Source organism: Euprymna scolopes, chromosome 26 (genome assembly GCF_053919585.1).
Source record: "Euprymna scolopes isolate OS-2025 chromosome 26, ASM5391958v1, whole genome shotgun sequence".
NCBI lineage: Eukaryota > Metazoa > Mollusca > Cephalopoda > Sepiida > Sepiolidae > Euprymna > Euprymna scolopes.
Genome location: NC_136507.1, coordinates 2,142,190 through 2,167,574, shown reverse-complemented (window position 1 = coordinate 2,167,574; position 25,385 = coordinate 2,142,190). Strand labels below are relative to the sequence as shown.

The 25,385-nt window shown below is 38.7% G+C and overlaps 1 protein-coding gene across 1 annotated transcript; it reads right to left on the bottom strand.

The window, feature by feature from the left end:
- Positions 1 to 6,138: 6,138 nt before the first annotated feature.
- LOC145247784 (uncharacterized) lies at positions 6,139 to 16,775 on the bottom strand. Its single transcript, XM_080109424.1, has 4 exons — positions 14,988 to 16,775; positions 11,547 to 13,102; positions 6,394 to 6,489; positions 6,139 to 6,288 (listed from the first exon to the last, which is right to left on the bottom strand). The coding sequence occupies exons 2-4, from the start codon at positions 12,993 to 12,995 to the stop codon at positions 6,139 to 6,141; spliced, it is 1,695 nt and encodes a 564-aa protein (XP_079965550.1). The 5' UTR covers positions 12,996 to 13,102; positions 14,988 to 16,775.
- Positions 16,776 to 25,385: the final 8,610 nt, after the last annotated feature.

Sequence of the window (25,385 nt, the reverse complement as noted above, 5' to 3'; positions counted from 1 at the left end):
CAGTGTGTAACTGTAAGGCCCACAATTGTAAAGAATGTTCCCTGTGCTTTGTTGATGGTTATTGCAAATGACAATAAAATTGGAAAGTGCAATTTGCTAAAGTGTAATGATGTATCCGGTGGAATCATACGAATGCATGGAATGAAGATATATTCATCTGTGAAAGGTCCTGTTAAGATTGTTGTTTCTATGATATTGTTTGTTAATTTTTTTTTTACTGCAAGCTATGTGCCATTGCAAAGCTTGGATTGGTTTATATTTCACAACATGATAATTAGTACACCAAATTTCAGTTGCAATACATACGGTGGCATCCCTGGCAAATATAACTGTTGGATAATTAACCACTTTATCTGCTTTCACAAGAGTGTCGATGGATTTGTATTTGACTACCTCACTTGGAATTTTACATTGAATAATAGCGTTAAGTTCATGGGCATCTTTGTATTGACCTGCAAGAATAGCTCATTCACTCAGTCAAATGGAATTCTTATAATTTGAATATCTGCAAAAACCTTTTAAACTAACTATTCTTTTGATGAAATAAACAGAAATTACAGAAATTAAAAGTCAAAGAATTTTGCCCTTAACTCTGATCAGCTGGCACTTTTTCGTACCCAATTTCCCACAAGTGATGCAAAAGTTTTTGTGCGGATCGAACAGTCTGCAACTGGACATGCATATTTTGAGTTAAGTTTAATGTCTTCACATGGAACAAAAAAGTAGAGTATTTGAGGCAAGCATTTATTTCATCTGCTGGTGTTGATTGAAGAATAACAGGTAACATTTGTCTGAAATCTCCTGCAAGCAATATTACTGCATTCCCAAATGGTCTGACATTGCCATGCAAATCTTGCAAGGATCGACCAAGAGCCTCAAGTGATATTTTGCGTACCATTGTGCATTCATCCTAAACAATAAGTTTGCATTTCTGCAATATTTTTCCCCATATTGGATGTTTTGGAGATGTCGAACATGAGATTTTTGAAAAATTGAATGTTTTAAAGTAGAATAAATAATTCTTCTACTTGGCAGCAAGGTCGCAGGTATTCCTCATGCAGCAAGGGCTAAGGCTATGTCATTTTGTTACCAAATGGCTGCCAAAATCAATTTAATTAGAAAGGTTTTACCAGTTACTTCTGGTGCTGTTCAAGGTAGCAGTAATTTCCAAATAACTTCTATTCTCACAGTCAGTAAATTAGGTGACTAAAATAGGATTTATCCATGTTTTGACAATGCCTTATTCACTGTAATTAATTTAGGAGACTAAAATAGGATGAGGGATTAGAGATGGACAGATAGAGAGGAAGATATATAGATAGAAAAGAGACAGTAAGAGGAAAATAGAGAAAGAGAAGATAAAGGGATTGATAGATAAACAGGGGAGAGTTAGAAACAGAGAGGGATGAGACAGAGGAAAGGAGAGAGATAGAGGGAGAGAGAGAGAAAGGGGCTCAAAGAGAGATGGAGAGGGTGATATAGAGAGAAAGATAGATTGAGAGAGGGAAAGGGAGAGATGGATAAAGAGAGATATTAAGAGAGGAAGAGAGAGGGGGAGAGAAACAGAAGGTGAACTACACTTCACCGTTTTTTTCCTCGTTCAGTAGAGAAGAAATCTTTCGAGACTGAGGCAATTTTAATGTTTTGTTATTATCCAGAGTAACCCTTTTTTTTTTGGGGGGGGGCTAGATTTTCTTCGCATTAGAAACCGACTGGGTTATCTGTATTTCACTTAACAAATTAATAAAAGAAAAACATATTGTAAAATTTGAATTTAACAGGAAAATACTATTTTAAAAAATAGCACGATAACATAAGTGCATAAGTGCCACCTTAGGTACTCCTTGGGCGTTGAGTTCCATGGCGACCAGTATAATTATTTAATGGTCGCTCCCTGAGCCCCCCCCCCCCCCAGTAAAGGCTAATGCATGCGCACGTAACATTTTTTTTATTTACTGACGTTGGCTTAGTAACTAAACGATTTATTGATAATTTCGTAACCCTTAAACGCATGCCGGAAGATTTAAATTGGTTCATTATTGTTGTAATGAAAAAAAAAAGTTTCATTCAACACAAAACCAAAAACACATTAATGATAAATGATTTATTATTCTATTCATTGAAATTTACTAATTTTTAGATAAAAAAGTAAAAAAAAAAATGTTAATAAAAAATAGTTGCTTATGTGCGCATAAAAAACTTGTTTTTTTTTTTGTTTTGTTTTTTTTTTAGATTAGGTCCACCTTATAATCACCTCCCCCCCCCCAACCTCCTCATCTTAAGAACAGCTTCCGAAATAAATACCACTTGGGGGGGGGGGCTATTTGCCAAACTGATATTTGTTGTCAGCATACTCACCCGAAAATACTATTTAAAAAAAGGGGGGGTTATCCTTTACGGAAATGGTCCCGACGTCCACCTTGTTCTGAGTTCGGGGAGAGGCCGTTTGACGTAGGCGGTGTCGAGGCAGAAAATTACCCTAACCCTAAAATATGCGATATGTCACAGACAGATGCTTTTACAAATATTGTGAAACAAATCACAGAATTTTACAGGGTTAACTAACCACGTGGAACTATTCTAATCATGTGGACTGTTTTTTTTGTTTTTATATTCTAATTATTTGAACTGTTTATTTTGTAAAATTCCAATTACTTGAACTGTTGAATTATCAAAAATTTGAACTGTGTATTTTTGTAAATTCTAATTATTTGAACTGTTTAAAATAAAAAAAATAAAAATTCTAATTATTGTTATGGGTTTTTTCTCCTTAAGTTAACAACTGGGCACTTTATTGAAGGGGTAATTTTCTGCCTCGACACCGCCTACGTCAGACAGCCTCTCCCCGAGCTCAGAACGTGCCAGACGTTGGGACCATCTCCGTAAAGGTTATCCAAAAAAGGAAGGGTTCAGTGCCCGTGGCAGAGAAGTAGATTTATTTATCAATAAAAGTTGCGGAGAAGTAAATTTATTTATCAATAAAAGTCGTCATTTAAAAAAGAAAATTGTGGAGGTGTACCTAAATGTAAATATTTACCCAAAAAATTATCCCGAAGTTTATTACAAAAACGTTTTGTTTTCGCACTATTCAACAATTTGTTCATCCGAGCATGTAAATTAAAAAATATTTGTAAAAGTGAGAAGTTATCAGTAAATGATTTAGTTTTTTTTTTTTAATTTATTTATTTATTTACATTAGGTCCACCTCCACAAATATTAAGAACGGCTTTCAGAATAAACACCCTCAACCTCTCCATGTTAACATCGGATTTCGGAATAAACACCATTTGGGGGGGGGGGATATTTAAAAAAAAAGTCGATAAAAGTCGTTATTTAAAAAGAAATTTAAAATCAAATCAAAGTGAGAAATTATTAATAAATGTTTAGTAACATTTTTCGGTGCTAATGCAGAGAGTGATCCGGATCCGCGCTATTTTTTAAATCGTGTTTTCTTTTTATTCAATTGCAAGGTTAAAGTACAGAATAGGTACAAAACACCCTCCCCTCCCCATGTTAAGAATGGCTTTTTAAATAATAACGTTATTATTTCAGCATGGATCACTCTAGTGCATGAGTACCCATTTTTCTTTTAATATTCATGAAAAGTAAAACTTTTTTCAAAATAAATAAATAAATAAATGTTTGTAAATGTGACAAATAATCGTTTAGTTACGGCAACGTCAGTAAATAAAATATGTTACGTGCGGGTGAGGTGGGAGACTAAGGGAGCGACTATTATTTTTTTTCTACTGGTCGCCATGGAACTCAACGCCCAAGAAGTACCAAAATGTATCTTTTTTTTTGTCAAATAAATAAATTTCAAGCAATTTTTGCAATAAATAATAGATAGCAACTTCATTAATTTTACGACTCGCCCCAGCATATTATAAACACCCTAACTTCCCCATGTTAAAACGGTTTTCGGAATGAACAACCTCCCCATATTAAGAACGGCTTTCGAGGTATATGGAAGGGCGTTTTTTTTAACATGGGGATTAGGGGTTTTATAATACGTTGAGGCATGTCGTAAAAATGAAATAGTTTAGAAAAAGTTAAAACAAACTTTTTTATGTAAACAATGCCGTGAAAAGAAACGAAACAATTAAAACGTAATGTTTCATGAGTGAAAAGCCTTAACATAAATAAAATTAAAAAATTGGTAAGTACATAAATGGATTTAAATCTTTAAAATATTGGATTTTGTGTGTGTGTGTGTGTGTGTGTGTGTGTGTGTGTGTGTGCTAATGCAGAGAGTGATCCGCGCTATTTTTTTAAATCGTTTTCCACGTTTAATTAAAATTTATGATATGTTTTTATTCAATTGTAAGGTTAAAGTACAGAATAGGTACAAAACACCCTCCCTTCCCCATGTTAAGAATGGCTTTTTAAATAATAACATTATTATTTCAGCACGGATCACTCTCTGCATGAGTAAGTTTTTTTTTTGTTTTTTTTTTACTTATCGAGTTAACATAAAATGAAATCTTTCGTCAATTCGTGGCTGTGAAATGAATCGAACTGGAAGTTCAGTTTTATCAACAGAACAGATTCGCAGTAACGGTTAAAAAAAATAAATTTATTTTATTTAATATTTTAATTTTAATAATTCGCGAGGTAAATTTATTTTAATAACATAAAAACATATCTCGACTCTAAAAATGGGTTGTCTGAAAATTTCAAATAAATTGGTAACGTAGAAATATGGTTTTATTCGTTTAGAACGAACCAACTTTACATTTTTATATATATAGATATATACATATATATATGTACATATATATATATGTGTGTGTGTGTGTATATACATATGTACATATATACATATATTTATATATATATACATATACATATACATACACATATACATATATATACACATATATATATACATATTTATATACACATATATATACATATACATACATATATATATGTATATATACATATATGTACATATACATATATATATATATATACATATATGTATATATGTACATATACACATATACATATATACATATATGTATATACGTACATATACACATATACATATGTATATATACACATACATATACATATATATAGACATATGCATATATATACACATATATATACGTATTTATATATACATATATACATATATATACATATATATATATGCACATATATATGCATATATACATATATGTATATATACATATATATGTATATATGCATATACATATATATATACAGATATATATATATATATGTATATATATATATATATACACATACATACATATATATATATACATAAGCTTAACCTCCAGCTTAGAATCTTATAGAACGAGTTGTGCTCCAACCTCGCAATACGAATGCAGCAGTATGTAGAAGCCGTCAAGACAGTGTATGGCCCCACACACTGCGCCCAGAGTACACTGCATAGTGCGGACGATCAGATGCTTCTCATTGATGGAGCATCAATCCTGAACCATTGGTCTGAGCATTTCCAAACTCTCTTCAGAGCTGACCGGGTCATTCAGAACTCATCAATCCTTCACATCCCTCAACTGTCAGCCAAAGTAGAACTGGATGAACATCCCTCTGTGGAAGAACTCAATGTGGCCATAAAACTGTTGAAGAGTGGAAAGGCAGCAGGAATCAACAGGATCCGACCAGAGATCTCGAAATATGGAGGCCCAGCATTGCATAGAAGTCTCCTAAACAGACTGATACCTTCTATCGCAGAAGACCACCTCCCAGAAACCCAATGCGGTTTTAGAGCAAACAGGGGTACCACAGATATGGTCTTTGTCCTCAGACAACTGCAAGAGAAGTGTTGTGAACAAAAAATTTGTGGACCTGACCAAGGCATTTGATACAGTGAACCGGAAGGGCTTTGGCTGATTTTGGAGCGCCTTGGCTTCCCCCCAAAGCTCCTCAACATGATAGTTCAGTCGCATTAGAACCAGAGCGGTAAGGTCAGAGTAAATAACAACCTCTCAGAACCTTTCCTCATTATTAATCGCATAAAACAGGGATGCATTCTGGCACCGACTCTGTCCAGCATCTTCAGCACGATGCTCAAGCAGGCGTACGGAGATCTTGACGATGACGATGATGTCTTACATTTGCTGTCGCCTCAATGGCAGTCATTTAAACCTCAAAATGCTGCAAACCCACACAAAGACCTTTGAGCAACTGATCCGAGACCTCCTCTTTGCCGACGATGCTGCCCTTGTTGCCCACACTGAAACAGCCTTGCAGCGCCTCACATACTGCCCAGTTCTTTGGACTCGAGGTCAGCTTTAAAAAAAGACGGAAGTTCTCCACCAACCAGCTCCTCGGGTAGTGTACCGCCCTCCCCACATCACCATTGGCGAGACTAAGACAGTTAACCAGTTTACTTACCTGGGGTGTACCATCACATAAGATGCCAAACTCAACAGAAAAATAGACAAGACTGGCCAAAGTAAACTGCACTTTTGGCAGATTGTACAACAGAGTCTGGAAAAAGAGACATAAAAAATTGCAAAAAAATCAGTGTGTACAGAGCCGTAGTAATCTCCACCCTCCTGTACGTCTCTGAGTCCTGGACAATTTACTGCCACCAATTAGGACTCCTCAAGCGTTTTCATCAGCGTTGTCTCTGCACAATTCTCAAGGTCCACTGGAGTGATTATGTCACCGATGTTGAGGTCATCGAGCGGGCGGAAATTACCAGCATCGAGGCCATATTGCTGAAGTCACAGCTACACTGAGTCAGGCACATCTCCAGAATGGAGGATAATCGCCTGCCCAAGATAGCCCTATATGGCGAACTCTCTAATGGCCATCGTGACAGAGGGGCACCAAAGAAAAGACATAAAGAATCTCTGAAGAAGTCCCTCGGTGACTGCCACATTGACTACCTCCAATGGTCTATTCTTGTTGCTGGCCATGTTAACTGGCGACATACTGTCCACCAGGCTGTCGCCACATTAGAGATCTCCTGCACAGAGAATCTGAAGAAGAAGCGCTGCAAGAGACAGATTCAAGAAGCCTCAGCTGCAACATCTGACGTGACATTTGACTGCAGCCACGGTGGCTGAACCTGCTTGTCCTGCATCGGGATCATCAACCACAAGCGTGCCTGCAGTCGACATGGAAAAACCCCTTCATAGAATATTCGTTTGCGAAGTACTGCCAAGGGATATATATATATATATATATATATATATATATATATATATATATATATATATATATACATATATATATACATATACACATATATACATACATATGTATGTATATCTATCTATATATGTATATATATATATATGTACATATATATACATACATATATATATATACATACATACATATATACACATATATATATGCATACATATAAATGCATATACATGCATACATATAAATACATATAAATACATGCATACATATAAATACATAAATATATATACATATACATATACAGACATATACATACATATATATACGCATATATACACACATATATATACATATATACACAAATATATATACATGTATACACACACATATATATATGTATACATATATATACACATATATAGAGATATATACACACATATATATATATACACATATATATAGATATATACACATATATATACACACATGTGCATATATACACATATATATACATATATAAACACATATATATCTATGCATACACACATATATACATACATATATACAAACATATATAAAGGCATATATATACACACATATATGCATACATATATACACATATATATATATGTACATATATACATGTAAATATATACACATATATATGGATACATATATACACATATATATACATACATATATGCATATACACATACACATATATATACACACATATATACATATACACATACACATATATATATATACTAGCAGGGGTACCCGGCGTTGCTCGGATGTTTCGAGGTGTGTGCGGTTTTGAGTAAATCAAAACAAAAGAATAAAAAAAATCGTTGCCCGGGTGTTTGTTTCCAGGGTGGGGATTGTTTAATAAATAAAAAGTGATGTTAGGTAAGTAGGAAGGATCAAACCCGGAGTATTGGGGCGAAGTTGGAAAATTAAGTGTGAAAAAAAAAAAAAACATGCAATGTTAACAACTCGGCCACCAAGAAAATCCATTTTAGGTGTTTATGAAAAAAAAAAAAAAAGACTACGGTAGGTCAGCGCAAATGTGAAAATATAATGTGAATTGTCCGGCATGCTAACCACTATGCCACGGAGCACTGCAACTGAGTTTAGTGATTTTAAGTAACTTAACATGAAAGAAGTGAACGGTTGTATTAAATTAAATTTTAATAGAAAAAGGTACACATTCTATAATGAAAAAGATTAGAAACTTCCCATAAGAATTTCCTATCAGAGTTTTAAAACATTGACCTGACAGGAATATGGGTGGAGTGTGGACAATACTTATGAGACTGCCATGCTGATAATTCACAGCAAAAAATAACTATAAATAATAGAAGGGAGAGTTGGCTTTCCTATTTGTATAACGCTCTTGGATACACAATGTTTGATGTTCTACCCTCTGGTGCTAATATATATAGATTGTGTGGGGAACCTACCCGTGAACATCCTACATAAAACTGTCCGTGACTAAAGCAAGAAGAAGCTAAGTTCAGACCAACCACTGCCAAGGTTTGTCCTTGCGACTTATTTATTGTCATGGCAAAACATAATTTTATTGGGAACTAAAGCCTTTTAAATGGAATTGTTGAATCTGATGGAATAATTGGTATTCTAGGAAGAAATGTCAATTCGCCTGTAGCTACACCAGTCAATATGACTGCTTCTATCACATGAGGTTGCATTCGTGTTACACATAATCTTGTTCCATTGCATAGTCGTGGAGCATCAAGGTTTCTGAGTAACACAATTGGACATCCAGATTTCAGTTTTAATTTGTGTGGTGGCATACCAGGTAATTGCAAGGAATTTAAAAATTCTGTAGGGTACTGTACAGCATGGTCATTATCTACAGTAGAATCTAGAGAAGTGTAAATTTGTTCCTCACCTGGAATTTCATCAAGCAGTTGGTCATTGATGATGTGTACCATATCATTTTTTGGAGCTAAAATTGCTCTTTCTGTTAGCCATTGAGGATTAGTATAATTTGCAGCTATATTTGGGTAAACTTTGTTACAAAGTTCTGCGAGTGAGGAAACAATTGATCCAATACTTGAAGTAATTACAATTTTACCATGTTTGTCTGTTGGAATTTTGCCATCTCCAATTTGTAGAAGTATGGAAGCAAATTTATCAGCCAATGGGTCACTATTAAGATGGACACGCATGTTTGTAGATAAGGTTACAGTCTTGATGTACTTCCACAAATATGACAATTTAATGCAAGCATCGAGCTCATCAGCAGGACTTCCACGTGGAACAATAGGAAGCGTTTGTCGGAAGTCACCAGATAATAAAAGTGTGATGCCACCCATGACAACATCACGTGACTTGAGATCACGCAATGTTTTATCTAGAGCTTCAAATGCTTTTTTATGTGCCATTGTACATTCATCCCATATGATCAAGGAACAATTCTGTAAAATTTTAGCTGAATCTGATCCTCGTTCTATATGGCAAATTGGAATAGAATCTTTTATTAATGATAATGGCAATTTGAATGTGGAGTGAGCTGTTCTACCACCAGGAAGAAGGGTTGCTGCAATACCTGATGATGCCACAGCTACAGCTATTTTTCCTTCTGACCTTACTTTTGCAAGAATTAACTTGGTAACAAATGTCTTTCCTGTTCCTCCTGGTACATCAAGGAATATAAGGCCACCTTGCTGATCTTCAACAGTATTAACTACAGTTCGAAAAACATGAATTTGCTCACTATTTAGTTTTGCAATACCGTCCCGAACAATTGATGCTTGCTCATGTGGTTGATAGCTAATTTCACGTGTCCAAGCAGTAACAATAGGATGTGTATTAGATCTATCAGGTGAGGTAAGACCCAAATCTGTCAGTGTTTTACCATTCATCTTATATGTAATATCTTCAATATGAACCAGAGCAGTATTGAAGATTTTGTCTGTAAAAGTTATACCAGCCCCAGGATGTTGATTGCGTTCCCTAAGGAAATCTTCACTTAATGCTTCTTTGTGTGTATGCCAAAGTCGTGTTGGATAAGATACTGCACAGGTAGTTAACATGATAGCAAACAAATGTCTCAAATTATGTGCCAAGGCAGATGTAGATGCTTCCTGTAATGTAGCATCCCAGTGGTTATCATCATCAAGCAGTCCATGTGCAGCACATGCATCTCTGAATGTATTCATAATTTGACCATTAATATTTTTTAGATCATTAAAGTTCTGTGGACCTCTAACATGATGTAGAAGCAGTCTCAAACAGAAGCATTCAAAATGATTTGGATGCACGGTGTATAACCTGCCCAAAACTTCAGTTTTTTTAATACACGGGTAGCCTTGAACTGACCTACCCTGTAAGCGTCGCTTGAATATTTTATTATGAGTGTCCCATGTATAATAAGCGGGAATTTCAGCATACAGAAGTGTATGTGCGAAAGCGTCTGTTTTACACAAATTGAAAAACGCTGTTAAAGTAGTTGGAGGTGGATGTGCAACTCTATCAGCTGCGTTATTTTCAGTGAAGTAAACCCGCTGTCCATTTTCTAGATGCACTGCGAGGTGAATAACTGTGGGATGATGCGCATGTATGTGGAAGTTAAGTATTCTCCAAATGGCTTCATTAGTGGAAATATAACGGCCGGTTTCATATCTCTTAACTTCATCATGAGCATTATTTTCCAATGTGAAGACAGCTTGATCACTGCCTTTATTTACATATTTACAAATGTACTTAATTTATTTTACAATATTACAGTATTCGACATTGATATGTGCATTAAAAATCTTACAAAGGGGTTTATTGTATGGTACAACCCATCGGTTGTCTACATGAAACGTTGCATTCCCAGGGAGGGTAACTGTTGTTTCAAAGCCTCCAGCATCAGTAGGCAATCGTCGATATAATGGGTAACCATTTTGATCTGACCGAGTTTCATTTAAAAATTTCTTTGGATATCTCTTAGAGCATTTTCCTTCTTTGAGACATGGTGCAGAGCTGTTTAATGTTCCACATGGTCCATGAATCATGTTGTGTCTAATGATATCATGTAAAACTGGATCTGTTACAGGATCAGGAATTTCTGCACTGATAACAGAGTCTATGTCAGAGGATCTCAATTTTTGCTGAAGCCAAACCAGACAATGAGCATGTGGCAATCCTCTTTTCTGCCACTCAACAGTGTACATATATGCTACAACCACTCCGAAAATGTTTCCTTTTGTAAGTAAATCCATAAGGACACGTAGCTTTAGATGAAAAACTCTTGCTATGAGGTCATGCCGATCATGTGGTTGTTGATATGGAAGGAGTTCATTCACAATCTCTGGCCATTTGGGATTGCAGGTAAAAGTTATAAATAAATCAGCAGTTCCATGTTTTCTCACATAGACCAATGCATCTTGTGTGCGTTCATGCATATATCGTGGTCCCCCAGTAAATGTTGCTGGTAGTATGGTTAAACGGCCCACATTTTCAATGTTGCCGTCAATATTTACAGAATCTCTTAAGTGAATGTAATCAGCAACTCTTACCTTCCTCTGATGAGTTTTAATGTAGATAAGCCTCTCATGCTCTATTTTAGCATACATGTCAACTATGTATTGTTGGAATAGGTTCCTACATTTAATCAGAATATTAAAACTGTCGTCACGGACCATAATTCGGAATGCGTAGAAAGCATTAGCTGATATTTTTTTTCCTATTACTAACTCTTTATTTTGAGGATTTGTCTGCCATACAAAGAAATTATAACCTTCTTGACCTGTCCAATGAATGATTGGGTACTGTAAAGCATCATATGCCCAATGTGTTACAGCAATACGCTGTAGTTGATGGTTTCTGCGATGCAAGATGATATCTCGCTGATGAAATTCTTGACCGACTATTACAACAGCAACCTCAGGTGCATCTGGAACATTGAAACAACGTTTATGTTCTTGTCTTGGAGTTTTATCAGCATGTATAACTACTTTGAAATCATCACATGGAGCATGCTCCATAGCCATCTTGAAGTTTTTGATAAAGTTATTTTCTCGGTGAAGCATATTTTGCAAATCAAGAACAATGTCAAACTTTGTTTTGGGAGCATAATTACATCTTGTCGTAGCTTCTTGCTGATCATCATCCTTGAAATATATTTGAAGATACTGTGGATTTCCAGTATCAATGGGAAGCAAAGAACCAAGTCTATGAGAAATCTGCCCACAAACTTTAAATGTGGGCATGTAGGCTCCTTCACGTATTTGTTCAGCACCGAAGCTTGTCATACTGAAGCAGTTATTGTAACTCCGGATGTTGTTCAAGAAATGTGTTGAGTTAATTGAATCGTTATCAATAAGTGAGCGTAATGGTTCAGGAGGTATACCTAAATCTGGAAGAATAACTTTTCCACCAGAACAACAGATACCTGGTGATTCCCGATTCCATTTCTTTGCTTTGCATTGTCTGCAAGGTGTCCCATTACTCAATGTGCCAATTTGAACATCTGAGCGTAATTGATAAGTACGTGTAGCCTCATATGTACGTCCTTCGTGCAACCAGAAAGATGATTTAGGAGCAGTTGTGCGTAATGTGTGTCTCTGCATTGCTTCTAATATAGCCTGTCTGTTTTGCGCAACCCTAAGTTCCACATATGTGTTTATATCCGTAGGTTGTGACTGGTCCGCCTCATATAAGTCTGGGTCAAAAGTAACTTGATGTGACCCATAGTCCTGATTTGCATTTTCGTTCAAGGAACTACCAGAAGTGTCTTCCTGAGACTGTTCATAATGTTCCCATTGTCGACTTCTTTTTCTGGTTGCTGTTGTATTACGACTAAGGGAAGTCTTTTTTGGTGGCATATTTTATAAAAGATTGTAATGTGTAAAAAGTGAAAAATTGTTATATACTCAACTAATGAGCTCTATGGTCTTGATTTTTGACTTTTGATGTTTGATTGCCTTTTCAACTGAAAAAGAAGAAACTGACAGAATTAAGTTTATGTTTTTATTGCCCCCCCCCTCTTCTACCGACGAAAGAAATAAATTCAACATTTCCATTAATGAACGAAATGTATGAGTCTACCACATTATGAATCGATGTAGATAATATATGAGGGGAGTAAAGTTTATGTAAATGCAAACATCGGACTGTATTTTGCAAACGAAATAAACGGGTAATGATGTATATTTATTTGTTATTTATTGCGGACAAAAAGTGGAAATAATCATAGTTCTTGTAGTGGTCAATTTTTGTGAAAAAAAAAAAAAAAAAAAAAACATTGCTGTGGATGTTTCCAATACCCCGGTTTTGGGGAAGTTATAATCGCCCCCCCCCGGCAAACAGAAGGACCCAAATATGTAAACTGTGCCAAACTGGGCGGGCAAAAATGAGGGACTTAGTTGTGCAAGCCGATTTATCCTAAATTTTTTGTAGGTTTCCTATGAGTTTTCTATTGTATTCGAAAGAGTAAGGAGTAAACTTAATGTGCCAAAGGGGAAAAAAAGTATTTGTACACGTGAAAAATAAAGTTTTCTGGGTCTATTTCCTAGTTAATTAGTAAAGTGAAGTGCTAGCAGTATCAGAATTTTTGTAGGAATTTTTGACACCCCTAACACGAAACTGCGAATACAATATAAAAATCTCGTAATTTCTCTGTTAAAAGTGGGTTATTTATTTTCTTTATGGGTTATACTTCCAAAATAAACTATTACAGTTGTTTTAAAAGTAATAGAAATTTTTTTTTTTTTTAAACAGTAATGAATGTTCCGAACTCAATATTTTTCAATTTTTAAACTTTAAAAATCTATCAAAATTTTTCTAATGATTGTATTTTTACGATATATTCAGGGTCAATGTGAAATTTTATTCAATAAACCGAATATAATATTTTAGACAAACGTTTTTGTTAAAATTCACCCCCCCAAGTGTCACCCATTTTGAAATGTGTATTAAAAAGTAAATAATTAATTTATGTCGGGGAGTTTTATATATCACAAATTGAAGAGAAAAGGTCAATCAATAATATATTAAAATTTAAAACCCCCCAAAAAAATCGCTTTTTTAGAAATTTACCTGTAAAGTCCGAAGTTTAAAACCTTAAAAAAAAAAAAAAGAAAACAATTTTATTTTGTTTTTTTTTTTGTTTTCGAGGAGTTATAAGCTTGGAAAGATGGGGTGGAATTATTCACTATTTTCACGAAATTTCTGACACTGCTAGTGAAGTGCTAAGACATTGTAAAAAAAAACACCTAGTTAGTACAAAACATATTGGCGTTCGGAAAAAACAACAAAGTAAAATTTCGTACATGACGCAATGGAAAATGTGTGTTAAAATCATTGGTAGATGTTCCCCCCCCCCACAAAAAAAATGAAGTAAAGAAAGAAAGAACGAAATAAGAAGTGGAGAAAGATAGGTTCTACTGCAAACCGGAAAGAATAAAAATGCAAGAACATTGAATAACCCCAAGAATCGTACGCTGAAAAATGTAAGTATGTGTATTTCATGTTTCTTCCCATTCGAATGTCGTCTGCTGACATTCAGATAGGATTCGTATCAATGGTTTAACTAAACTTCCACCAATGGAAAAAAAAGTAAGAAATTGCATAAAAAGTAATAAATAAATAAATAACCACTGATGTAATAAGTCACCCGTCCCCTGAGTATGAATTCCGAAATTAGTGGAAAGCTAGCATAATATAAAAGTAAAAAAAAAAAAAAAAAAAAAAAGAAGTCGTATTATCGTCTGACAGCGATCGCCCGATCCATGGCTAACGTAAACCGGGCCCAAGAAAAAAGAACAAAAAGGGAACTACATGTACGTGAATATCGCCGCATATATAAGTCTATTTACCTGAATGTCGTCTGGTAAGTGGTACGGTGAAAAAGTAAAGGAACGTGGCACAAATAGAGTTGGAAACACAAGTAAGAGTCGTAGAGTGATAGAGTGTAAGTAAAACCTGGAATATCAGGTTGTTTCGTTTCGTTCCGTTCCGTTTCGTTTCGGTTATACAATTCAAGATAACGTATAGCGTTTAGTTTGTGTTTATGTTTATGGAAAGAAAGAGAAACATAGGGAAGAAACCCCACCACCATCACCCAAAAAGCGAAAAAGACAACGTAAGGTAAGAAAGAAAGAAAGAAAGAAAAAAAGAAGGAAAGGAAAGATCCAAACGGAAGTTGTCAATTCAGGTTTTCACACGCGGGTTATAACGAAATCGAAGTAATGTAATTGTGAATTCAATTCCAGCTAACGGATTGTGTTCTGTTTTAAACTAATTTTAATAAAATAAATGCTTTATAATTTGTGTTTATGTTTTATGCTAACCTATGGCAAAGTAAGCGTGCTTCGTTTCAGCGTAAGTCCAGTCCAGTTTTTAGATAAATTCTAACCGGTGTTCGGTTTTAAATGTCTCCTGTGAACGGCCAGGAACGGTGTAAGTGAGTGGCGGTGGAAGGATGAATTTTGTAGAGAGAGTTTACTTTACTACCTCCATTAAATATAACCGATTTTTACAGTGGACTCTCACCAGACAGAATATAGGAAACTCCGAGCAACGAGCGTCTGGATATGTAATAAGCCTATAACATACGGCAGATGTCGTGATTCAGTTTGTGAACGATACGGCTGCACCAAATGTAAGCAGGTGCAGTCCTATAAAGGTTGAACTCGGAGGGGAAAAAATGAGTTCATTTTATTTATATAGATTATATAGATAGATAGAATAGAGAAGAGAAGAGAAGAAGATACATATATATATATATATATTGTTACGCATCGGAATACGCTGGGAATGACGAGAGACCAATGGGCGCAACAATAGAAAAAAAGTAAGACAAAAAAATTACGAAAAGAGGTGAATGGGAGGGGATGGAATATCTTGTCTCAGGACACCAGTAAAATATATACAGGACAGCAGGACACATGAAATAACAAGATAAACGCAACATGAAATTTTATAAATTTTATTTCAGTATTAGCATTTGCTAAAGAATAGGGGTTGAGAAAAAAAAAAAAAATAAAATAAAAACATATAGAATAACAGCAAAAAAAATAATAAAGGACCTTTTGGGAAGGGAATTCTGTTCTCTTCTTAAGTAATTAATGGAGTCGAGTAGAAAACATCACCCGTATTTTATAAAGCAAAGGAAATGTCCATTCAATGTTCAATGTTCAGTGTTGAATATTCAATGTTCAATGTTCAGTGTTCAATATTCAATGTTCAGCACAGACAGACGAGGGTGAGAGAGAGAGAGCGAGAGAAAAAATAGCAAAAGGCAGCTTACTGTTTGCCAATACGCGCATTTGGTGTATTGTCCTGTTTCTGTTCGTTTCTCACTTCGGTCGCAATTCCTCCTTCGTGTTGTTATCGCATAAAGCTAGCATCATCCACAGAAAATTTCTTTCGTTAGGTGAGAGCTACGCATCATGCGTCTAGCCCTGTCGCTAGTCCGACCCCAAAAAAGGAAGAGCGCTCCAAAAAAATCCGTTTCCTGTTCCTCCACTGCGCATGGCAGAGAAAAGGGGAGGGGTGGCCTTATCCCAGGTGTGCTTACTGCGATGTCAGCCAAGGTAAATTGTCGTCGTAGTCATTTATAGTTGCGGCTGACTCTTTCTGTTCATGTCTACTCCTTATCTCTCTCTCTGTACTTCCCCACCCTCTTTTTCTCTGTATTTCTCTACCTTCTCTTCTCTCTGTATATCTCGTTATTACCTCACTTTCAGACTTCCTCGCCGACAAAAACAAAAACAAAACAAGCATAAAATAACAAATACGGATGATGCATGCTCGACTTTTAAATATTCTATAAAATCTTTAAACTTTCCCTATAATTATATAACAATATATACACATATTTCTCATGTTCGGCCTTCGAAGTCGAAGATGACCATGACATCAGTGAGTAAATGTATTGTTTTGTGCTTCCAGAGATGACTTGTAAGGCCGGTCTGGGCATGCAAGACTCTCCCACAAGTTGGACAGTGGTAAGCAGGTTTTATGGGGACAGAGCTTGTTGCTCTGGCTTTGCTGGTTGCACGCTTCTGTTCTGCTTTGAGGATTCTTTTCTCTTCAGCTGTTTCAGCTCCTTGGTTGATGAGGTGACGCCAGTGAGGTCTGTCTGATGCAAGCGATTCCCAGGACTCGGTATTGATGTTGAAGTCTTTGAGGGAGACTTTGAGGTTGTCCTTAAAGCATTTCCTTGGTGCTCCGACTGAACGCTTGCCTTGGCACAGCTCGCCATACAGGAATTGTTTTGGGATTCTTTCATCTGGCATGCGGGAGACGTGACCTGCCCATCTCAGTTGGGTCTTTCAAATGGTAGTAGTTATGCTGGGAAGATTAGCACTTTTCAGGACCTCTGTATCAGGGACTTTGTCTTGCCATCTGATATGGAAGAGATTTCGGAGACATCTCAGGTGGAAGTCGTTCAACGTTTTTTCGTGCCTTCTGTAAGTAGTCCAGATTTCTGAGCCATAGAGCAATGTGGTGAGGACAACTGCTCTGTAAACCTTCAGCTTTGTGTCAATGCTGATTCCTCTCCTTTCCCAGACTTTGTTTCTGAGTCTCCCGAATGCGCTTGCTTACCTTGGCGATTCTGTTGTTGATTGATTGTGGCTGTCTGAATGCTGCCCAGATAGGTTAAGGTCTCAACTGCTTGAAGGTTCTGTCCCTTGACTGAGATACTTGGCTCATGATACAGATTTCTGGGAGCTGGTTGGAACATAACTTTGGTCTTCTTGGTGCTAATTGTGAGGCCGAAGTTGTCACAGGCTGCAGAGAATTTGTTCATTTGGTCTTGCATTTCTTGCTCGTTGCTGGCATTGAGGACACAGTCATCAGCAAAAAGAAAGTCACTCAGCACTGCTTCCTTCACCTTTGTCACAGCCTGCAGTCTCTTTGGGTTAAACAGCTTTCCATCTGTTCTGAATTTAATGTTGATGCCGGGTGACTGGTCGCTGAAAGCAGAAAACGTCAAGCTGAACAGTGTAGGGGCAAGGGCCCTGTTTAACTCCATTTGCTGTCAGAAAAGCCTCCAAGGGTTCACCATTGTCAAGGACGCGCCCCATCATGCCTTCATGGAATTGACAAACTACTGTGATGAAAGTACTTGGGCAACCGAATTTCTTCATTATTTTCCACAGACCATCCCGGCTGACTGTGTCAAATGCCTTGGTCAAGTCGATAAAGGTTGTGTAAAGGTCTCAGTGCTGTTTGATGCATTTCTCTTGAAGCTGACGAGCAGCAAAGATCATGTCAGTGGTCTCCCGACTGGTGAGGAAACCACATTGACTCTCCGGCAGTAGTCCCTGTTCCAGGTGACCAAGTAAGCGGTTGAGGAGGATGTGAGCTAAGATCTTTCCTGCTATGGACAGGAGAGAGATACCTCAGTGGTTATTACAGGATTGGCGATTTCCTTTTCACTTATAGATATGAACGATTGTGGCGTCTTTAAACTCTTGTGGTAGTTGTCCTTTCTGATACAAACAGATCAGATACAAACAGGTCAGCTGCTCCCGCAACGCTGCACCACCGGACTTGTAAACCTCAGCTGGGATGGTATTTGACCTGGAACTTTTCCATTGGTTGACTGCTGAATGGCTTTGCTGACCTCTTCGATTAATGGGGGGGGGGGTCGAGCTGTTGATTGATGGGGACTTGGGGGAGACGTTCAATTGCTATATCATTGATGGCTCCAGGGGCGATTGAGCACTTTGCTGTAATGGTCAGCCCATCTGTTGAGGATCTCCTTCTTTCCTATGAATAGAGTTGAGCCGTTGGCATTGAGCAGAGGAGAGGATCCCGAAGAGTGTGGTCCGTAAACTGCCCTTAGTGCGTCGTAAAAATTCTTTGTATCATGTTTGTCTGCATAGCCTTGGATTTCATCTGCCTTGGCACTGAGCCAGGAATCCTGCATTGAACGCAGCTTGTATTGGGCTGTGTTGCGCATGTTAGAGAGGCAGTTTTCTTCGCCATACAAGCTGGGTCATTTTGATGTGCTCTTAGCAGGCGGTGCTTTTCATGCAACAAGTTGTGGATCTCAGGATCATTCTCATCAAACCAGTCCTGGTGGTGTTTGGTGGCAGGACCTAGAATGTCAAGAACAGCAGAGTGAACAACATCTTTGAAGGATGTCCAGTGGTGGAGCTCGAAGTTATTGAGTCAGGTCCAAGTCGGACTGTCGGTGCTGGGTGAGGAGGAGAGGAAGGTGTGTCTTCACTCGCGGCTCTGTGCTGACTGTTGGATGTCCCCTCCACTCTTTTTGGGGACAGCAGGATCAATGCACCCTGCCTGTCGATTGGCCAGTCTATGGCTGAAGAACTTTCAGGGAAGCATTGATCCGCCAGAGAGTATAGTTCATTAGGGGGGGGGTTGCTACATCACCCCCTGCTTAGGCGGAAAGCCGATAAAGAAGAAATGTAGCAGTTGTTAAGAGAGAGAAAAAAAATGTTCACAAAAGTTTTTTATGAGAAAATTTTCTTGCTTTTCAGTGAAAAGCTAGGTTTTCATGCTGAGGATGAAGAAAAAGGATTTTATTTTATTTTTTTATAAAAGAAGAAAATGTTTTTGTGCCAAAAAAATTTTGTGTGAGGAAAAAAAAATTTTTTTTTTTTTTTGTCTTGCACTTTTTTTTTTTGTCTTGCACAACTTCTTTGGCCAATGCACTCTACGACCACTACGCGTGGTAGCAACGTAGTTGTCTGCATTGGGAGTACTTGCTTCAGGTGTATGTTGATGATGCATGTATGTAGGGGGAATGTAGTGCAGCTTTCAATCAGTGATGGAAGCGCTCTATCATCCTGTTCGAAGCTGGGTGATAGCTTGTCGTGCGAATACGTTGGATCCCTAGAATTCTGGAAAGTTCCTGGAATAGGTGGGATTCAAACTGTGCACCACGATCCATGGTTACAGTGGTGGGAACTCCATAACGCGATATCCAGCCTGATATAAGGGCTCGCACAACAGACTCAGCCGAAATGTCTGTGAGGAGAATGGCCTCAGGCCACCGTGTGAAACGGTCTATGCAGGTCAGGAGATAAGTAAATCCCTGACTGACTGGCCATGGTCCAACCAGATCTATGTGAACATGGCTGAACCGAGTGTCTAAGGTGCTGAATGTTCCTAGGGGTGAACGGATATGCTTGTGCACCTTTGACTTTGCGTATGTAAGCGGACGGTGATCGGTGTAGATCGCAAATTGACGGCCCTCGAGTGAATGTTGGAAGTGTTTCACTGCGAAGTACATTGCTAGGAGTTCGCGGCCAAACGTGCTGTAACGTTGTTCTGCCGGTTTCAGCTGTCTCAAAAAGTATGCGAGAGGTTGTAATTGTTGTTGGTGCTGCTGTTGCAAGACTGCACCTACAGCTGTGCCTGATGCATCAACGACCAGAGAATACTGGGCATCAGGTACGGGGTGTGCAAGTAGGGATGTCATCACTAGCTTTGTTTTCACTTTGTTGAACGCTTCTAGTTGGACCTCATTAAGTGAGATTTGCTCGTTTTTCTTCTTCCTGTTGCGTAACAGGTCGGAAAGAGGAGCTAGAAGATCCGCACAGTGTGGGATGAAACGTCTGTAATAGTTTAACAGACCAAGAAAGTGCCTTAGTTGGCGAAGTGAAGTAGGTGGTTGAAGGTCTTGTAGAGCCTTCACCTTTTCTGGTAACGGAGATATACCGTCTGGGCTGATAATGTGGCCCAGGAAAACTAGCGACGAAGCACCGAAAATTCATTTACCAGGGTTAATCCTCACCTGGTATTTCTGAAACCGTTCGAACAGTAGGCGGAGGTGAGTGACATGTTCCTCAGGTGAGGCACTTGCCACGAGAATGTCATCTATATAATTATAGACAAAGTCTAAGTCACGCACTACTTCGTCCATGAAGTGCTGAAAGGTACTAGCCGCGTTTCGCAAACCGAAGGGCATAGTTAAAAATTCAAACGCTCCAAATGGAGTTGTAACCACAGTCTTGGGTATGTCGGCCGGATTCACCGGCTCTGCCTTAAGGTAAGCCTTAACCAGATCTAGCTTAGAGAAGGTCTTACAACCATGCAGCGAGGAAGCAAAGTCTTGAATGTGTGGGATTGGGTAACGATCGGGTACCATCATGGCATTCAGTTGTTGGTAGTCCCCAGACGGACGCCAATCCCCATCACGCTTAGGGACCATATGCAAAGGGGAAGCCCATGGACTGGACGAGGGGCTAATTATTCCCAGCTGCAGCATATGGCTAAATTCTGCCTTTGCTGCCTTAAGTTTATCAGCAGGGAGGCGGCGTGGTCGTGAGAACACAGATGCACCTGTGGTCTCAATATGGTGCTTTGTTGAGTGAGTGGGTTTGTTGACCACAAAATTTAAATTGGTCAATTCCGGGTACGCTTGCAGTAAAGTCTGGTATGGGTCATCAGACGCAGCAATGAAGAATACCGGGCTGATAGCGGGGGTGTTTGTTTTTACCCCAGAGACGAAAAGTTACGTATTAGCGTCTATCAGCCGACGTCTTCGCATGTCCACTAATAGGTTAAAGTGGTGCAGAAAGTCCGCGCCTAGTATGGAGTACGGTAAGTCGGCCACCGTGAAGACCCACGTAAAGTCTCTCAGTAATTCCAAGTCTAGAGAACTAGAAATTTGACCATATGTGGGGATTGCCGAGTGATTTATCGCTTGCAGTGTGGGTGATACTGGTGTTTTTTTTTTGTTTTTTTTTGTTTTTTTTAAATAGGCTTCTTTCTTTGCGAAAATTATGAGGTTAAATAGAGTTATTCTAAAAGAAAGAATATCCTACGGGAACGTTAATTAACGGTTTTTAAAGTGTTTTCTTTTTGAAATGTCTTCTTTTTTTTTTTATTAAAATATTCTCTATGGAGAATATAAGGCCGCTTTTTTTTTTGTTGTTTAGTTTCCCTCGTTTGTAAGCCGCAGACACTTTGACGCCGATACTTTTCACGTGTATGTGCGTTTCGGAGGTGCGGGAGGGGCCACGTGGGATTTTTTTAACACGCAAAGAATTGTCCGTTTTTTTTTTTTGTTGTTTAGTTTCCCTCGTTTGTAAGCCGCAGACACTTTGACGCCGATACTTTTCACGTGTATGTGCGTTTCGGAGGTGCGGGAGGGGCCATGTGGGATTTTTTTAACACGCAAAGAATTGTCCATTTTTTTTTTTTTGTTGTTTAGTTTCTCTCGTTTGTAAGCTGCAGACACTTTGACGCCGATACTTTTCACGTGTATGTGCGTTTCGGAGGTGCGGGAGGGGCCACGTGGATTTTTTTAACACGCAAAGAATTGTCCGTTTTTTTTTTTGTTGTTTAGTTTCTCTCGTTTGTAAGCCGCAGACACTTTGACGCCGATACTTTTCACGTGTATGTGCGTTTCGGAGGTGCGGGAGGGGCCACGTGGGATTTTTTTAACACGCAAAGAATTGTCCATTTTTTTTTTTTTGTTGTTTAGTTTCCCTCGTTTGTAAGCCGCAGACACTTTGACGCCGATACTTTTCACGTGTATGTGCGTTTCGGAGGTGTGGGAGGGGCCACGTGGGATTTTTTTAACACGCAAAGAATTGTCCGTTTTTTGTTGTTGTTGTTGTTTAGTTTCCCTCGTTTGTAAGCCGCAGACACTTTGACGCCGATACTTTTCACGTGTATGTGCGTTTCGGAGGTGCGGGAGGGGCCACGTGGGATTTTTTTAACACGCGAAGAATTGTCCGTTTTTTTTTGTTGTTGTTTAGTTTCCCTCGTTTGTAAGCCGCAGACACTTTGACGCCGATACTTTTCACGTGTATGTGCGTTTCGGAGGTGCGGGAGGGGCCACGTGGGATTTTTTTAACACGCAAAGAATTGTCCGTTTTGTTTTTTTTGTTGTTTAGTTTCCCTCGTTTGTAAGCCGCAGACACTTTGACGTTGATACTTTTCATGTGTATGTGCGTTTCGGAGGTGCGGGAGGGGCCACGTGGGATTTTTTTAACACGCAAAGAATTGTCCGTTTTTTTTTTTGTTGTTTAGTTTCTCTCGTTTGTAAGCCGCAGACACTTTGACGCCGATACTTTTCACGTGTATGTGCGTTTCGGAGGTGCGGGAGGGGCCACGTGGGATTTTTTTAACACGCAAAGAATTGTCCGTTTTTTTTTTTTGTTGTTTAGTTTCCCTCGTTTGTAAGCCGCAGACACTTTGACGCCGATACTTTTCACGTGTATGTGCGTTTCGGAGGTGTGGGAGGGGCCACGTGGGATTTTTTTAACACACAAAGAATTGTCCGTTTTTTGTTGTTGTTGTTGTTGTTTAGTTTCCCTCGTTTGTAAGCCGCAGACACTTTGACGCCGATACTTTTCACGTGTATGTGCGTTTCGGAGGTGTGGGAGGGGCCACGTGCGATTTTTTTAACACGCGAAGAATTGTCCGTTTTTTTTTTTTTGTTGTTTAGTTTCCCTCGTTTGTAAGCCGCAGACACTTTGACGCCGATACTTTTCACGTGTATGTGCGTTTCGGAGGTGCGGGAGGGGCCACGTGGGATTTTTTTAACACGCAAAGAATTGTCCGTTTTTTTTTTGTTGTTGTTTAGTTTCCCTCGTTTGTAAGCCGCAGACACTTTGACGCCGATACTTTTCACGTGTATGTGCGTTTCGGAGGTGCGGGAGGGGCCACGTGGGATTTTTTAACACGCAAAGAATTGTCCGTTTTTTTTTTTGTTGTTTAGTTTCCCTCGTTTGTAAGCCGCAGACACTTTGACGCCGATACTTTTCACGTGTATGTGCGTTTCGGAGGTGCGGGAGGGGCCACGTGCGATTTTTTTAACACGCAAAGAATTGTCCGTTTTTTTTTTTGTTGTTTAGTTTCCCTCGTTTGTAAGCCGTAGACACTTTGACGCCGATACTTTTCACGTGTATGTGCGTTTCGGAGGTGCGGGAGGGGCCACGTTGGATTTTTTAACACGCAAAGAATTGTCCGTTTTTTTTTTTGTTGTTTAGTTTCCCTCGTTTGTAAGCCGTAGACACTTTGACGCCGATACTTTTCACGTGTATGTGCGTTTCGGAGGTGCGGGAGGGGCCACGTGGGATTTTTTTAACACGCAAAGAATTGTCCGTTTTTTGTTGTTGTTGTTGTTGTTTAGTTTCCCTCGTTTGTAAGCCGCAGACACTTTGACGCCGATACTTTTCACGTGTATGTGCGTTTCGGAGGTGTGGGAGGGGCCACGTGGGATTTTTTTAACACGCGAAGAATTGTCCGTTTTTTTTTTGTTGTTGTTTAGTTTCCCTCGTTTGTAAGCCGCAGACACTTTGACGCCGATACTTTTCACGTGTATGTGCGTTTCGGAGGTGCGGGAGGGGCCACGTGGGATTTTTTTAACACGCAAAGAATTGTCCGTTTTTTTTTTGTTGTTGTTTAGTTTCTCTCGTTTGTAAGCCGCAGACACTTTGACGCCGATACTTTTCACGTGTATGTGCGTTTCGGAGGTGCGGGAGGGGCCACGTGGGATTTTTTTAACACGCAAAGAATTGTCCGTTTTTTTTTTTGTTGTTTAGTTTCCCTCGTTTGTAAGCCGCAGACACTTTGACGCCGATACTTTTCACGTGTATGTGCGTTTCGGAGGTGCGGGAGGGGCCACGTGGGATTTTTTTAACACGCAAAGAATTGTCCGTTTTTTTTTTTGTTGTTTAGTTTCCCTCGTTTGTAAGCCGTAGACACTGTGACGCCGATACTTTTCACGTGTATGTGCGTTTCGGAGGTGCGGGAGGGGCCACGTTGGATTTTTTAACACGCGAAGAATTGTCCGTTTTTTTTTGTTGTTGTTTAGTTTCCCTCGTTTGTAAGCCGCAGACACTTTGACGCCGATACTTTTCACGTGTATGTGCGTTTCGGAGGTGCGGGAGGGGCCACGTGGGATTTTTTTAACACGCAAAGAATTGTCCGTTTTTTGTTGTTGTTGTTGTTGTTTAGTTTCCCTCGTTTGTAAGCCGCAGACACTTTGACGCCGATACTTTTCACGTGTATGTGCGTTTCGGAGGTGTGGGAGGGGCCACGTGGGATTTTTTTAACACGCGAAGAATTGTCCGTTTTTTTTTTGTTGTTGTTTAGTTTCCCTCGTTTGTAAGCCGCAGACACTTTGACGCCGATACTTTTCACGTGTATGTGCGTTTCGGAGGTGCGGGAGGGGCCACGTGGGATTTTTTTAACACGCAAAGAATTGTCCGTTTTTTTTTTGTTGTTGTTTAGTTTCCCTCGTTTGTAAGCCGCAGACACTTTGACGCCGATACTTTTCA